Source organism: Filicampus tigris, chromosome 5 (genome assembly GCF_054856515.1).
Source record: "Filicampus tigris isolate MCC_2025a chromosome 5, RoL_Ftig_1.0, whole genome shotgun sequence".
NCBI lineage: Eukaryota > Metazoa > Chordata > Actinopteri > Syngnathiformes > Syngnathidae > Filicampus > Filicampus tigris.
The window spans coordinates 2,564,871-2,580,486 of NC_141221.1; the positions used below are offsets into that span (position 1 = coordinate 2,564,871).

The following is a 15,616-nucleotide window of genomic DNA, read 5'->3' on the forward strand; positions in this document are numbered from 1 at the left end:
GAGGCGAGGCTTTTTCGATCTCATTTCACGGGGACGTCACCGAAGATGACGTCACGTCATAAGCGCAAGTAAAAAATGAGCCGATCGGAGCCGTGGCTGAATTACTACTATCACCACAAATGTCGATTATGCTTCATGTTTCAAGTGGGATTCAATTAAAATATAAAGTCAATACTGTTACTCAAAACAACTTTGCAAAGTCGATGTCCCCGCTCCCAAAACTTGACCTCCTCCCGCTCGGAGCGCATTTTGGGTTGAGGAAGACGTCAATGTTTGATGCATGCGACCTGGCGGTTCAGACTGCGGTCGCATTGCAAAAAAAAAAAAAAAAAAAAAAAGAAAACCCCATAGATATCTAGGACACATATGAAATTGGCCAAAAACTTTGACTTGACATGATGCACGTTTTTGAGACAAATAACGTGCATTTCAATCGGACACTTATTTACTTTTCCAAGTCACGAGAGCCGCAACATAAGGATGAAAGAGCCGCTTGCGGCTCCGGAGCCGCAAGTGCCGTAGATGTCCAACAAATCATGTTAATAGTGAAATTGATCATTTAATGACTTAATTCTGACCTGGGTGCTTTCACCAGACCCAGTTGAGAGAAATTACAGTGTTGTGAACCTTCAAGTGAAAACACTCAGTGCTTTGGTGTCGATCCAGATCTCATTAATTCATAGAGGGCTAATCACAAATGTATATATACATACAGTGTATATATATATATATATATATATATATATTTATTTATTTATTTATGCTGTTCACATATACTGTATATATGTGTGTATATATATATATGAAAAATACATCTGCCTGCCCCATGAAATTCGTCGAAATCACGTTAGACCAGCTTTCGACCCTGTGCCGACACTCAGACGTGATCCTAGGTTTAGGTCGATTTTTCTGCCACCAAATTTCCATTCCGCCAGGCCCATCTCCAACCACAATCTTTACGCGCTTGCACAAAAATCATTATCAGGCGCCATTAGCGCCACGCCACAGATACGCTGTCTACGAAAAAGACGGCGTCTTAGAGTATGGGGGCACGCGAACATCTGATTTGGCTCACTTCTCCAGGGCAGCAGTCCACAATCTTTTTTGCATCATGGACCAGTTTCACATAAGACATGTTTTGACAGATTGTTGCAGCCACTGCGCAATGAAACCGAGATGCCCATGGAACCCACTGGTCTGGTCGCTCGCACCTTCGCACTCTGCCACCGCCACGGCTCCACGGTTGCTGAGTTCAATTGAACTGAAAAAGAAATGAATCCGTTCGTGAAATAATTGCATGCATGCATTTTGTTTACTCAAAAGGTTTGTTCGTTTGAAGAGTTGTTCGCGTAGGACACAACACAACTTGAGCCCCGAAAATGCGTAATGTTTCGAAAATGCAAATTGCCGGTTTGCTGTTTTTTCCCAAATATTTCAATCAATCAAGAATTACAGTACTCTTCTGTTTTGACCATTGCTAAAATGAGCTTTTTTTGACTGGTTCTGCCCGTCTCTTTTAAATTAGTCACTCCTCTCCCAGCTCCGTCTACTACTGGGCCAATGCCGATTATAGCCTTCGTTACCATGACAACTCGGGGTGACGTACTTTTCCGCGCCCCGGTCATAAAATAGCAAATGTGAACTTCGAAGCACACACGGTCCCCCCGCAAAGATGACGTTGATTTGACTCTTCACTCATTGGAGGCAAACACTTTATCACCAGCCACCAATTTCCATCAATCCATCCATCCATTATCTATACCGCTTCTCAATTCATCAATTCGTGTTGTAGTAGCGCTCTATTAGTTAAGCAGGAGTCTAGCTGAACTTGACCTCTCTAGTTGGCTAAGCGAAAACTCCTTGTTATCATTGCAGCTGGTCGCAGTGGTGATTGATTCGAAAACATTTCCCAGGAGCTCGATATTGTGACGAATGGTCTTGCCACAGAGCTGTCAGTCCATCGGTAATTGTGTTTGTCTGTGTCATATCTTAGCTATACATGTGAGTGATTTATATTGCGGACTGAGAGCAAAATCATCACAAGTCAATTCATTAGTATGCTGCTGTGCGAGGATCTGCTATCGGATCGGGAGGTGCCTTAAGAGGAGAGCAGAAGGAAAAACTAAGCGGGAGACGTGGAGTAATTCTGTAAGGGAGAATTAGTGTAGGCATAACAGGGATTGCTCAAAGAAAGTCGTTTTTTTTTTACCCCAAAGAAACCAAGAAATCCTACACTGGATTTTCAAATTATAAGAAAATAGGGCTACCTGGTTTCCTCTTGATCCCTTAGCACGTTTTAGCACATGTATTTGTGTGACGTATAGTGAGACAGGAAAAAGAGATACTAAAGGATTTTTTTTTTTTTTTTTTTTTTAACCTGCGTCAGCAGCATGGTCAGGAGGAGGAGGAGGCAAAAACTGAATACGGGGAGAGGAGAGCAAGAGTACCCGTCAACATGCGGCGACTCCATGAAAACTTGTTTTCATTCACCTACTCCTTGCCGCACAAATATCTAGGATGGAGCGGATGCAGAAAACCAATGTGCTGTACAAGTGCTACACAGGTCATGAAATCCGAGAAACCGAAAATGGGACGCCAGAAGAAAGGAAAAACAACGGAATGCCACCTTGGTTCCCCTGACTATAAACTCCTATGTCTCAAATGTTTCAGTAGACTGTGCAAGAAATAGCACTGCATAGCTCCCAGACGTTGCATACACAAGCACACTGCACCAACATCTTTGCACTCTGCTATCTGCTGCAGTGCTTCACCAGAAGAGCAGGAAGAGGGAGTACAGAGAAGAGGAGAGTTAACGAGTCAAAGGCTGTTTTTTTTTTTTTTACCCCCCTCCCCTCATGCATATTTTACATTTCTTTTTATTTCCTCCGGTATCCTGGCGTGTGTTAGTGATGCCCTGATTGGGCGAGGGTACCCTGTGCAGGACACACAACATTCTGAGAAATGCATGGACAATCAAACACAGCGCAGGGAAATAAACCAAAATCAATGTAATGCGAGGTGGGAAAAGTGTCTTTGATTCAAAGAGGCTAAGATGCTGAAGCTTTTCCCGAACTGAGTGTCCCTCCATCCCCTTTTAATCTTAGGCGATGGGGTGGCTGGATACAGAAAACACAGTGCAGTGAACGTAAAGAACGTGCTGAGAAGGAAGAACGAGAAAAGGGCGATTCGACCCCTTGATTTCGTCTTTTGAAAAAAAAAATAATAATAAATTTCCCTGTCTTCTCTTGTAGAGGGACACTGGTGGCGAAGGCTGGAGAAAAACATTGAATGAAGGAAGTGTGCATTAACGATCGAGAGAGTGCGGTGCTGCAATCGCATCCCACAGCAGACGGCTGAGGACTGCCGCTGCGTGCGTGCGCGCGTGCGTGTGTGTGGGGGGGACTGCACTGCTGAAGAAGAGGAGGAGTAAGAGGCAGAGTGAGCACGCTCAGACGCTACAGGACCATAGAGGAACGCAGCAGCAGCAGCAGCAGCAGCAGCAGCAGCAGCAGCGCTAGTGTTGGCACGCGCCGGGTAAAAGTCCCAGCACCGTAAGATCTGGACACGCTGACACCACCTAGACCCCCTCAAGCGCCATGGCTCAAGCGGCCAAACACCTGCGCAAAAACAAGGATTTAGAAGCCCAAGCGGAACAGGAGCGCAAAGAGAAAGAAGAGGAAAAGGTCAAGAAGAGGAGCCGCTCACGGGATAAAAAGCGCAAGGTACTGGGATGATACACAGGTGTCGTAGTCGGTCCGGGGTGGGGTGGGTTCGGGGAGGGAGGGAGGTAGGGGAGGGGGGTTTTAAAAGCTTGAGATGCCCCCTCCCTTCTTTGTGTCATGCGAACTGAGTCTGGGGTGCCTGGGCACACATGGAAAGCCAGGCATGTTGTGTTTCCACTGTGTGTACACACGCATCCTCCCTGCCACACATGTATGTCACGTGCATACAAACACGGGAGACGTTTCAGCACACCGCATGCCCTCTTAATCCTTTCTATTGCTTTATGCCCAGTTTATTGAGTCTCCTCAATCAATTGTCTGCCAAGGAAGCAATGTGTCTCTCTCCCTGTTCACACTTTGTGATCCACACTTAAAATTTTCACCGTGGTGCTGTGAAATCCGTCCACTTGCCAGCGCGTTGACCTGCGTCCGAGCTTTTTCCTTTCGTTTGGCTTTGGAATCGTCACCGTGGTGGAATACCTGCAGGCTTCTGTCTCCTGCCTGAGGATTCCCATGCAAAGCCAAAGCTCATCGTAAGCAATAAATCACTGCCCCGTCACTCACCAACTGCAGGGACCGACGCTAAAATCGGCGCCGTGCCCAGCGTCACGACCTCCGGTTCAATTTCACGTTTTGTGTCGGAATCAAAATGAGTCATCCTTAGCCGTTGCTGTTCAGTGTTGCAGGTTGAAAATAGCTCCTCAGCAACCCTGTGACTGTGCATAGTGCCAAGCTGGCTGAAAACCAACCTGGTGCTGATGCGGTGGATTGTTGTGGCCAAACACAAGACTGCAGCCTCCCTCGAGTCCCTCGAGGATGCTTGCATTTTGCACTCGGTAGCGACGTTAAAACAAAGGCGGGCCCGTTTGACCTCAATGTTCCACAAGAAAGTCGGACCCAATATTGTCTGCCAGGTTCACGTCAACCTGTGCTCTCTGGTCTCTGTTATCATGTGCCGAAGTGTGAGAACAAGTCATTTCTGCATGCATGTGAGTGAGTCTGGAAAGGGGGGATGCAAGTAGGGAAAGCCTGCGGCGCTCCAACCGGATGCGGAATCACGGTCGAGGTGTTTGCTAAGGCTTTTAATGCAGCCCAAGTTTGACTCTGTGTGCGTTGTTTCAGGGGGATCCTATATCAGTTGCGTAACCGTGGAGCTCAAGTCTCTTAAATAAGCCTTTCCAACTCCCCCTCCCAAGCGCTCATCCATTTTTTCTCTCCAAACCAGCTTATCCATGCGTTGTACCTCTCACCTTGCAGCGTATGTAACTCCTCCTACTATACAAGCATTAACAGACACGTACCCTCACTTATGTCACTGACTACTAGCAAAGCAGTTTTTTTGTCATCTAAGCCTTTGTTCCCTCACTCACCATAAGCATTTCAACCTTTTATCCTGCACTGAGGTTGGATTTTGGAGCCCTTAAGAGTAGGAAGTCTGTCAACCCTTTTCTTTTTTTCTTTTTTTTTTTTTTAAAGTGCTTGAAACTGCTTGTGTTGTGAGGTGATGCTAACAACTAGTACATGCTGTTTTAACTTTGCTTTCAAACGCGATTTTTGCCTAGCGTGAAAAATGACCATAGTTGCGGAGCTCAGTTGTCAAAGGAAGAGTCTTTTTCGCCTTCCTGTCAAAAGCACCTTTAAATGGCTCACCTTGCGTTGTTGGACTGCATTGTTTATCTTGTTGACCCCAAGATAAATGAAGAGGTCTAAAAGTAGACAAAATGCACATTTTATTTGAAGGATTCAGCTCCCCATTGTTATGTTGGTGACACACTACTACACTAAGGGTTTTATTTTCAAGATGGCAATTATCTACTTAAGAACTGTCCTTGGCATTTTCTTTATTCCCCAATTCTATCATTGGTCATCAGTTCCCTTATCAAATACAAGCATGAAAAGTCTGAAATATTCAAAACAATAGCGAGTTCAATCATTTTTTAGTCCCTTTAGTTCCATTTTTTAGGCAAACTACACAGAACCATTCGAGGGCTGAACCGGAGGCGTTCTACTCGGCAAAACATCCCTCCATCCATTTCTTATAGTGCTTGCCCACACGAGGGCTGTGGCTGATCTGATCGTATCCCAGCTGACTTTGAGTGGCGGGGTACACCTTGGACTGATCGCCAGCTGATCACAGTCTGCAAAACATTCAAGTAAATTGATCTTGTGGAGAAGCACTACAAGTTGTCATGGAGCAATTGCACTTGGGCTTTTATTCTCATTTAGAGATTGGCTTCGTCTTAGTACTAATTCCTTCGCTGCTGCAGCATTTGATCTTGCTAGTGAACGCCACAGTGTTTAAAAGACCCAACTGTTCAATCCTTGCAATCATTCCTCTCTTATGTTCCATGCGTTTTCATACCTTTCTTGTTTGATTTTCATAGGATGTTCTTTGTCTTTTCAGCAGCTGGCTTGTCAAAAAGAAAAGAAAAAAAAAAGGCAGTCATAGATGCTCTTTTACTGCTTACCACAACTATCAGAGCTATGAAGCAAGACAGTATCTGTCTATCAGTAGTAAGATTTGTTAATATGTCATTTCGTTTAGTTGGTGTAGTACGACAAGCAAAGAAAGCAGCAAAAAGACGTTTGACGAGTGCTGTAAGTTGATGTGTAAGCAGTCGCTGTCTTGATTTGGCCAAGAGGTCACCATCGGTGTGTGCAGTCTGCAGTTCAGCAAGTTGGTGTGACACTTGCAAGGCGGGGAATTGCAATGAACGATAGTTGTGGCAGCAAAGTCCTGAGCCTGCACACTCTCAAGTAAGATTCGTTAACGCAATTCGTCTGATCAGTGTGCACTTTGGCTACTTTTTGTTACTGTCGACTGTCGAGCGCTAAGGTGTTGGCCGCAGCCCGTCCGGATCAGCCGTCTTTAAAGTAAACCCAAGCGGTATAGGACCGTGCAGATATCGTGACTGACAGTGACTGTGTCTCCTGCATAAAGATTTCGTTGCTTTGAATTCAAGTTTTGCCTCTGTCTGGGTCTCTCTGCCCTCCAAATCTTCTTCCTTTTCTGCCTGAACTGAAAACAGAGCCTTCTCCGAAGCACCCATGCCAATGTCTGGGAGAGATTGTAATGGCTGTCTTAAGTGTTGATGCAATGTTAATGCACGTGTGTGTGTGTGTGTTTGGCTGCGTGTGCAGGTTGCTGCAATGGATTAGCGGTGCTGCAGTGGTGACTAAGCCCATCACAGTGAGCAACCGGCGTCTGATCATCTCTGTCCGCTTACCTGGAGCCTTGTTATCAGAGATTAAAGTGAACATTTTCCAAGCGATCCGTCTTTAGTTTGAACCCCTGGCAGTGCACTTTTGCCGTTGGCTGCTCCATCATCTCATTAGTTAGTCAGTTTTGTGGACAAAGATGTAGCTCTAATTACCTCTGCAAAGTCAGCTATATTTTAAACACAACTTTCGGTATGTCGGATTCAGTGGAGAATTGTGAAAGTCAGTGAGCACGCTCCTAACCAAGACACCATCGCAATCTGATTTCTAATATTTATCATTTTACCGGTGCAGGTACTGTACTTTGTAAATTGCCCCCAATAGTCTATTCTTTTCATTTGATATAGTCTTCTAGAATATTCTTTTCATTTGATAGCTCGCCGTTGGTTGCACTGCCGCCTGCGCAGTTTTTATTCATGTTTTAATTCAAACCAAACTCAGACAAACATGTAATCTGCATTGGCACCCTCAGAATCAACTTTGCAGCCAACCTGTAGTTTCGAATAAATGGTGATGAAATGATTGACCCTGGGACTGTTTAAGCAATCAGACTTTGAATAATAGAAAACATGAGCATCGACAACATCTACTTTATGTGGTCCATCTAGAGTGGTCCATGGGAAAACCTTTGAAGGTGGAAAAGCGATTAACATTGCAACATACTTTTTATACATACAAAGTTCCATTTGCATTTATTGTTTTCGCAATCAAATACCGCAAAGTCATGTCCCATCACAAGTTCCCCAAGCGCAATTTTTGTGACTGCCTCGTTTTTCGTCTCAAAAAGGCAGCAAGATGGACTTGTCGTCATATGGTTATTGCTAGCTCATGTTTACAATATCAAATCAAATCACATTTATTCATATAGCACTTTTCATACAAAAAGAATGCAACTCAAAATGCTTTCCAGTAAAATTGTCCAAAACACAACATAAAAAGGAAGCCCCGCAATATTCAGTTATTAATCCTGTGCGATATTGACAACAGTGAGGGCGGCCCTCCTGCCGGCCCAACCCAACTAAAGTGTGACAACTCTTAAGAACGCAACTGCCTGTGAGACCTAATGTATGTTGCGGAACTCATTGATCCGTGACATTTCGAACGCACCTCATAGGCCAGGGTCCCTCTCTGCGCCGCGCCTGTTTGAGCGTCGCTTTGCAATCAATCGGGGAAGAGGAGCCCTAGCTCCGCACCCCGTCCCTGGGGCCTGCTCATCACTGCCAGCGGGACTGTGCATCTCTGCGCGGCCCGTGGCCCTGGCCCGTGGTGGTCGAGCAACGCCGACGATGACATCAGACCAGTCGGGGCGACCAAATTTAAGCATATTGCTAAGGCAGACGAAAAAGAAACTTATCCAGGATCATCACTTTTCAGGAGACCCCAAAACGGCACGTTTGTTCAACCATTAACATTGCATCGTCAAAGAGAGCAAGCCATTTTCAACACTTTAGATTGGTCAGTAATTTGGAAAAAAATAAAAGATAAATAACGCCCACAATTGTGGCCTGACCAGTAGTATAGCTTTGTGAGTATAGTATGTCACTTAGCAAATTTCGACACGGGAGGTTTCAGCCCACATGTATTTGTAACACCGCACAGCACTAACGCAGTACGGATGCTGACTTTTGTATGCCGGCTTGCATTCAGAAAGATAACGTTTCAGTAATTCAGCTTTTTACACGCCGTGTATTTCCATTAATGATGAGGTGGCAAGTGCAAAAACGTCATTGTATTAATACCTGCTGGGAGTATGGTGTTATAGTGGTTATGTCTGCCTTTCCGAAAAAGGTTCACAAGGTGGAACCGAGATTTAATGGCCTAATGCCGTTCGTCCGTTTAAACCGATTGTCCATTACATTTTCAGGCCAAGGGAAAAAAACATTTTGAAAGTTCAAAGTTTATCCAGATGTACCTCACTGGTGCTTGCAGGAACTGGGGAGCTAGACGCTCTCATGATCCGTGACGTGACTGCGCTTTATTAGAACTGGATGCCATAGAGAGAGGCTTGACAAAAAAAACAACCGTATACCGTATAGCATAGCATGTTCAGGAGACGTGTAATCTCGTAATCTCATTTTGAGCTGCGTGGCTCCGATGTCGTGTCCGTGCTTTCCATTGCCTTGACGGGAACATCACCCCTGCCAACGTGATGACCACCGCGTATCGTAGGTGCGTCTGTTAGCCAGAGCTAGTCTCTTCTCTATATCTGTGACAACAGTAGCACAACCCAGAAAAAAAATGTGTACCAATATCTATTGCTTGCACCATAGTGCCAGTATATAACACCAGCCGATTCAGGAACTTTACCAAACTTTGACAACTTACTGTCATTACTTGTCATTGTTTGTGAGCGCTTGTGTCATTATGTCTGAGTCAAGGCAAGTTTTGGACTTTGCAAGGTTAGTGTTTGGCAATAGTTTTACCATGGGAAGTATTCAGGGAAATGGTTGTAAATCATTCTGTCAGATCAATGTCCTATGAATTGATGGAGTGTCTGTTCAGGTGGCCCAGTGGAAGCCCACAGTCAGATGACTCAGCAGACTCGGCCAGGCACTCACTCATTCAGGTTGATGGAGGCTGGGAATGACTGGATGAGTGCTGCATGGGCAGGTTGGCCGGGAGCTGCAGCGTACACTCCTTTAATTAACGCTACTGTACAACGGAAGATGCACATGAGGCCAATCCACCAAACCCACCACTCCCTTGTCCTCCCTTCAGGCTTTTTTTTTTTTTATATTTTATGAGGTTGCAAAGAACGAGTTCATAGCTCTTTGGGCCGTCACACACTGAGTGATGCGGCAGAACTCCACATCACTCTCGCACAGTGTGCGGGGTTCTACCACAAGATTCCAAGATTTCATCTGGTTTTGCAGCCATTGAACATTTCAATCGCGGTTGCAAGATGTGGCGACGACGCAAATTATAGCCAATCAAAGTACATGGAAGCTTTCACGCAGGTGAAAAATCAATTTCCGGGTTATAAAGCCAGCATGACAGCCGTCAATCAAGCGCTGCCAAGCAAAATACAGTATAGTACACAGAGCTGGGCATTCCGCCTGGCCGGCGGACCGATCCATCTATGCGCCTATGACGGACGCCCATTTTGCCGCTGATAAATTGGAAATTTAAAAAAAAAGTCTGAATAAGCATAAACGAAAGTGGATTTCCACCCGTATATATAATCGTCTATAACCTGACATTTATGATTATTGTTCCGTTTGATGCAGCTAAGTTTGTTGCTTGATTCATGTATTTTACATCAGGCATGTTTTTGGTCAGCTAATGGTTGCAAATAGTGTGACGGGTCACACCCTAGACAATTATAGATGTACGCTCGCAGAGGACTCCTGTTCGTGCTGCTGGCTAGTTACAGGGCCGGGCCGCGAACGGTACAGACTTGTGTGAACACGTCCGTGGCAGGAAAAAGGTTGGGTGCTCTGAAGAAGCCATCCGGACGCTTAGTCTAGAGGGCCCTCTTGCGGTTTAGTGTGAAAATAACATGTGAAGTGATATACCGGTAATAATGTGTCAATAATTTTACTCATAGTCGCTCCAGAGTATAAATCGCACTTCCGGGCAAACTATGAAAAAAACAAAACAAAACGTGACTTATAGTCCGGAAAATACGGTAGTTTCTTCATGAGCGATATCAGCAAAGTTTAATGTGTAGTATGCATAGGTTTACCATTTCCAGCTACTATAGCAGTCAGAATGAAAAAGATAATCCAGGAAGGTTTTGCATACATGTCTTGCTAGCGAAGTCCTTCATATGGTTCATGGTTGAACAGAAGTGTCTGCAAATTGCTATTTACGGTGACCATTTTTCGACACATCATACGTTTTTTTTTTTTACTGACGTCAGTCTTGTCAACCCCAATTTTTTTCCAGGCTGGCAGGAGATGCCTCCATTTCTCCATTTCCTCAATTTGAAACAATGCAGTCTTCCGCTCGGCTGGGGCCACGGACTGAATTCTGCCACACTGAATCCTCTGATTCGCACAATGAATACTTTATCGTTTCCTCCTCCCTTGCCGTCCATGCATGCTGATTTGCAGAACGAGGACTTTCATCATTGTCTCCTACTTTGCAGTCAATCAGCGGGCCCGTTCGTATTCTCTTTTGAGCTAGTATTTGTACTCGATAATGTCAAATTGCACAATGTGAAAGGAATGTTGACGATAATATCAACGATGATACACATCGCCCACCCCTACGGCCGCCAGTCATTTTTTTGCGGTGGTCGGGCCCTAGTCGGATTCGGAAGCACCCCACGCGTTGAAGTCTATTTTGCTTCGACAAGTCTGCCCTTATTTTTAAGTTGAGCTAAATTGTCTTCTAAAAAAAAAAAACAAAAAAAAAACTGGTGAATGAGAAGAGAAAAGAGGCGAACATCAAACATCCAGCAGGCACTCCTTCTCTGCAGGGGGTCCGGCTTTCCCAGAACTTTAAAGCTTTTGAGTATTTAGTAGTGAAACACTTTCATTCTGTCACTGATGGATTTTCCTGCGACTGTAATGATTCATACAAGCTTGAACTTCTGTGCAATAAAAGCATCCACCCACGTGACTGCTGATGGTAAATAAAGCTGAGCTGACACATACGACTGCGTCAGTCCCAGCGTTAAACCTTAATGATGGCAGCATCTGCCTTTGTTCATCCTCCCGCCGCAGCACATAATCTATTTATTTCCGAAACAGCACGTGAAATGATGTGTCATATTGAGAGGGGCTTCCTCAGACTCTCTCCCGTCAAGTGTCTCCCTGGCTCTCTCCCATCTTCCTCACAATGGCTCTCCTTGGCCAGTTGTGCCAATCCCTCCCCTCGATTGTTATTCCGACGGCGCGGCTATTGCATAACTCGCCGAAACAAGAATTGAGAGATATCAGGGTTATTGAAATGTATCCTCATAATGCAAAACTAAAACGGAAGAGAGATAGCAAACGGCTACAGATGCAGTGCCGTGAGCAATGTGACGGGTCATTGCTAAAATGGTTTGCTATCAGAACGCTTTTGCTGTAGAGACCTCATCCCTCTTGTCTTTTTCCCTTGAATCCCCTTGTTTGATGAAAGAGCAGAGAGGGAAATGACAAGTGGTGGAGTCAGGTGCTAATTGCTCACAGATGCTGGGAGTTCTGCTTTGGTACCCTCTCTGCAGCGTCTCTCTCCGAGACATCCGTAAGATTTGAGCCTGGGCGGTGGGCCGTCTAGGATCCCCTCCCCATTGATCAACTCGATCTGATTGCCCTACACGACTGTTCTTTTATAAATGCGTTGCAAACCCATATCTTCTGACACAAAATTTGATTTGTGGAGAATTAAAGCTTCAGTCTCAACTGGATTTGTGGTTAAAAAAAATTACATCACAACATGGCATGGGAAGTTGAACTATGTCCGTGCAGATCGTGATTGCAACCCGACCGAGAGATTGAAGTTAAATAATGTAAGTTCACAAAGGCAAGACAAGTTAGCATTATGAGTATCTCGTTCTCGTAGTATTACATTTGTTTATTTTGTTCCAAAACATTTCATTAATTGATATAATGATTGTCAAACGATTATAGACCAATGTATGGATATTCAGGTTAAAAAATACATTTTTTTTTTACCTTGTCCCTATACTGAATTTAATTTAATCCCCCCAGATCAGCAAGAAAATGGAGTCAAATCATATCCCGAGTGGGAGTGCTGAGTGACATTTTGCACTTGAGTGATTATTTCGAGATTTTTCTTTTTAGAACCAACCGAAAAACATCTTACTTCTGTCACGTGCCTTTGCAATGGGCAGTTTGTACACATTTTCACATAATTCATGTTCTCTCTTGAAGTTGAATGCCGACATTGGAATACATGTGAGTTATTTCAAAAAGTACAACCGAATATTGCCAGACTGTTTGCAGTGTAAATGCATCCAACCCAAACCAGTTTGTGTGTGATAGCAGCGATGAGGCTTTCAGATGCAGATGGTAACAAATGACCTGTCTGTGGCCTATGTGCTTCCAAGGACACTCAGCGCTCCCCAATGGCATCTGACTGAGTGCAATGCAGATTTCGTAAGTCGTCTAATCCTGGAGACAAGTGTCACCACAGTGTCGTAGCATCATGGCCCTGTTATTAAAAGCCTCGCCATTTGTAAACCCCTTCATCTGGATCCCCACGAGGGGAAGAAGTGGTTTCACTTTGATTTGATTCTGCTCTGTAGGAGGATGGCCAATGAAAACAAGAGAACACAAGAGAGCTGTGATTCCATTAGCCAGAACCATCTTAAGTCTTTCATCATTTACATTTACTTAAGATGCCGTAAAGAGATGATTCATTTTGATCATTTTTAGCACATCTACTATAACACAGGTCTTTGTTTATGCTACTGTTTTTTTTTTTTTTTTCGAAGAAAACTCCTGCCTCAAATCATGGGAAGTATTTTTGATAAAAAAATGCTCAAATGACAGGATAGTGGTGAGTAAAAACAGTTTTGCGGTGATTATTTCTTGATTGTTTTCTTTGCAAAAAATGAATGAATGAATTTAAATTCCAAGCGATGACTACTAAATCCAAGTCTGCATCTCAATTTGTTTTGACACGGAGGTAATACATTTGACTGTTTATATCAATCAATCAATCAATCAAACAAACTTATAGAGTGCCTTTCGTACAAAAGAATGCAACTCAAGATGCTTCACATTATTAGAACACCACCCCAGGCCACCATCCATGAGAAAATAAACACACATATGCAAACATACTACACAAGTTAGGTTAAGAGCACTTAAAGCGGAAGTCAACCCAAACATTTTTTTTCAAGAATATGTTCTATGCAAGCCCAATAGTTGAAACAAGGCATTCTGATAAATATTGCGTTTGTGGAATAAGAGTTAGTCCACTTGTTTTTAGCCATTTCTGCGGGCGGCCATTGAGTCACTTCTGTTGACTGAAAATCACAACTACTCAGGGCTCAGTTAATGACCAATCACGGCTGACCTGTTTTCTGAAGCTGAGCCGTGATTGGTCGTTAACTCATCTTCCACAAACGCAATATTAATCAGAATGCCGTGTTTCAACTAGTGGGCCTGCTGGGAACATATTCTTGAAAAAAATATGTTTTGGTTGATTTCCCTTTAACTCATTCAATGCCATGCAGCCATTCGCAGCGCAGCTAAGCCATTTTTGAGAATTTTGACCCATCTTTGAAGGCCCGCAGAATATTGTGTTTTATGACTATATAGACATGAAACCTACCGAAAGAAAGATTAGACTGTCTTCTTTCATAAGATTTTTTTTAATTTCGAATCTGCAGTCGAATATAGGCAAGTTTCACCGAAAATCCTATTTCTAGAAAAAAAAAAAGAAATCAAGAGTTTTGCGAAAAGACTTGTATATAAACTATAAAGTTATACATTTCAACTTTGACCCCAATATTTTTGCTTTTATGACACATCAGATATATAAACAGTACTTTTCTTATTTAAAAATCCCAAAACAATTCTAAAAAAGCAACATTGATGCCAGAAAAACAAAAAATGTATGACGATTGTGCTACATACTGGCAATGGGTCTGATAAATGACACTGGTGACATCTGCTGGCGATTGCACGTCATTACAACGCTTCCCAAGCCTGAAACTTTGTGATTAATTGCATGAGAGCCTTGGGCATCAAATGCACACAAAAAACGCATTTCTCGAGTTAACTCGATGTTGGGGCTGTACTACTAGATTATAAAAAACGATTTAAAACGATGTAGGCATCAAATGAGGCTGGGTACAGACATTTATCAGTCACTCGCATTAATCCATTAAGGCCTAAAGCGCCTGGCTCAACAGCTCCCCGAAACCTAAGGTCGCCTTTCAATTACCCTTGAAAACCTGAAGTTTTTCCAGAAATTCAATACTTACAAAATAATTAATATCTATGTGAAAAATAGACTAAAGACGGACTACAGACGAACGACGGATTAAATACATGTCCTTCCGACTATGCTTTGTCCGTTTATTTTAAAACGTTTCCCGTCATTCAAACAATTTTGACACCCTTGTTTTAGAAGCTCACCGAGTTGACATCTTACAATTTTTGTCACAGCCGACGTCACACACAACGATGGCTTGACCGCCCAGCTCTTGTGCAATTTAAGATGGTTTTTTTTCAGGTTCTGCTGTATAAATCATGTAAGACAAGTGGTTATGATATGACACATATTTCTACCCCTATTTCTAACATCTTTATCTTCATCGTCCATGAGCTTGGATTAAAACTGTGAAAACAGCCACGTCACAGATAGGTCAGGGCGATTATGCGTCATATTTTATGTCATTGTGCTTTCTTGCGAGCCCTCGCGTTTATGGAGCAGAGGCACGTGGCCCGTAGAGTGGCGCAGGATTTACTAGCTAGCTGCGAGGAGAGCCGTGTCAACCCTCCCTCTAATTGGCTGACCCTCGAGATTGTTTTTCTCCTCCAGCTGATGCAGAGCCAGGTGCCCACGCCTTTCTCTCCCTTTCTCTCCGCACCTCAGTGTGCATCCCTCCTATAATCAATCCTCTCGCTCCAATATGAACTCCTAGCTTCCTTGATTTCCACCTTCTCTGCTGCAGTTACTTGTGGCACGGTGCAACACTGCAGGATTTCATATCGCAACATCTCTGCTCACATTCGCCGTTTTGGCACTGTAGTCTAAGCACTATACAA

General features: G+C 43.8%; 1 protein-coding gene across 9 annotated transcripts in view; it reads left to right on the forward strand.

The window, feature by feature from the left end:
* The window catches only part of ank1a (ankyrin 1, erythrocytic a), a 98,893-nt gene that overhangs the window by 9,516 nt on the left and 73,761 nt on the right, over positions 1 to 15,616 (forward strand). For 7 of the 9 annotated variants that reach the window (XM_086029756.1, XM_086029757.1, XM_086029766.1 and 4 more), the window contains exon 3: positions 3,252 to 3,722. The exons of the other annotated variants lie outside the window; for them this stretch is intronic. In XM_086029756.1, the coding sequence (XP_085885882.1) occupies positions 3,597 to 3,722 (126 nt within the window). In that variant the 5' untranslated portion in view covers positions 3,252 to 3,596. The remainder of the gene's footprint in view (positions 1 to 3,251; positions 3,723 to 15,616) is intronic. 9 annotated transcript variants of the gene reach the window in all.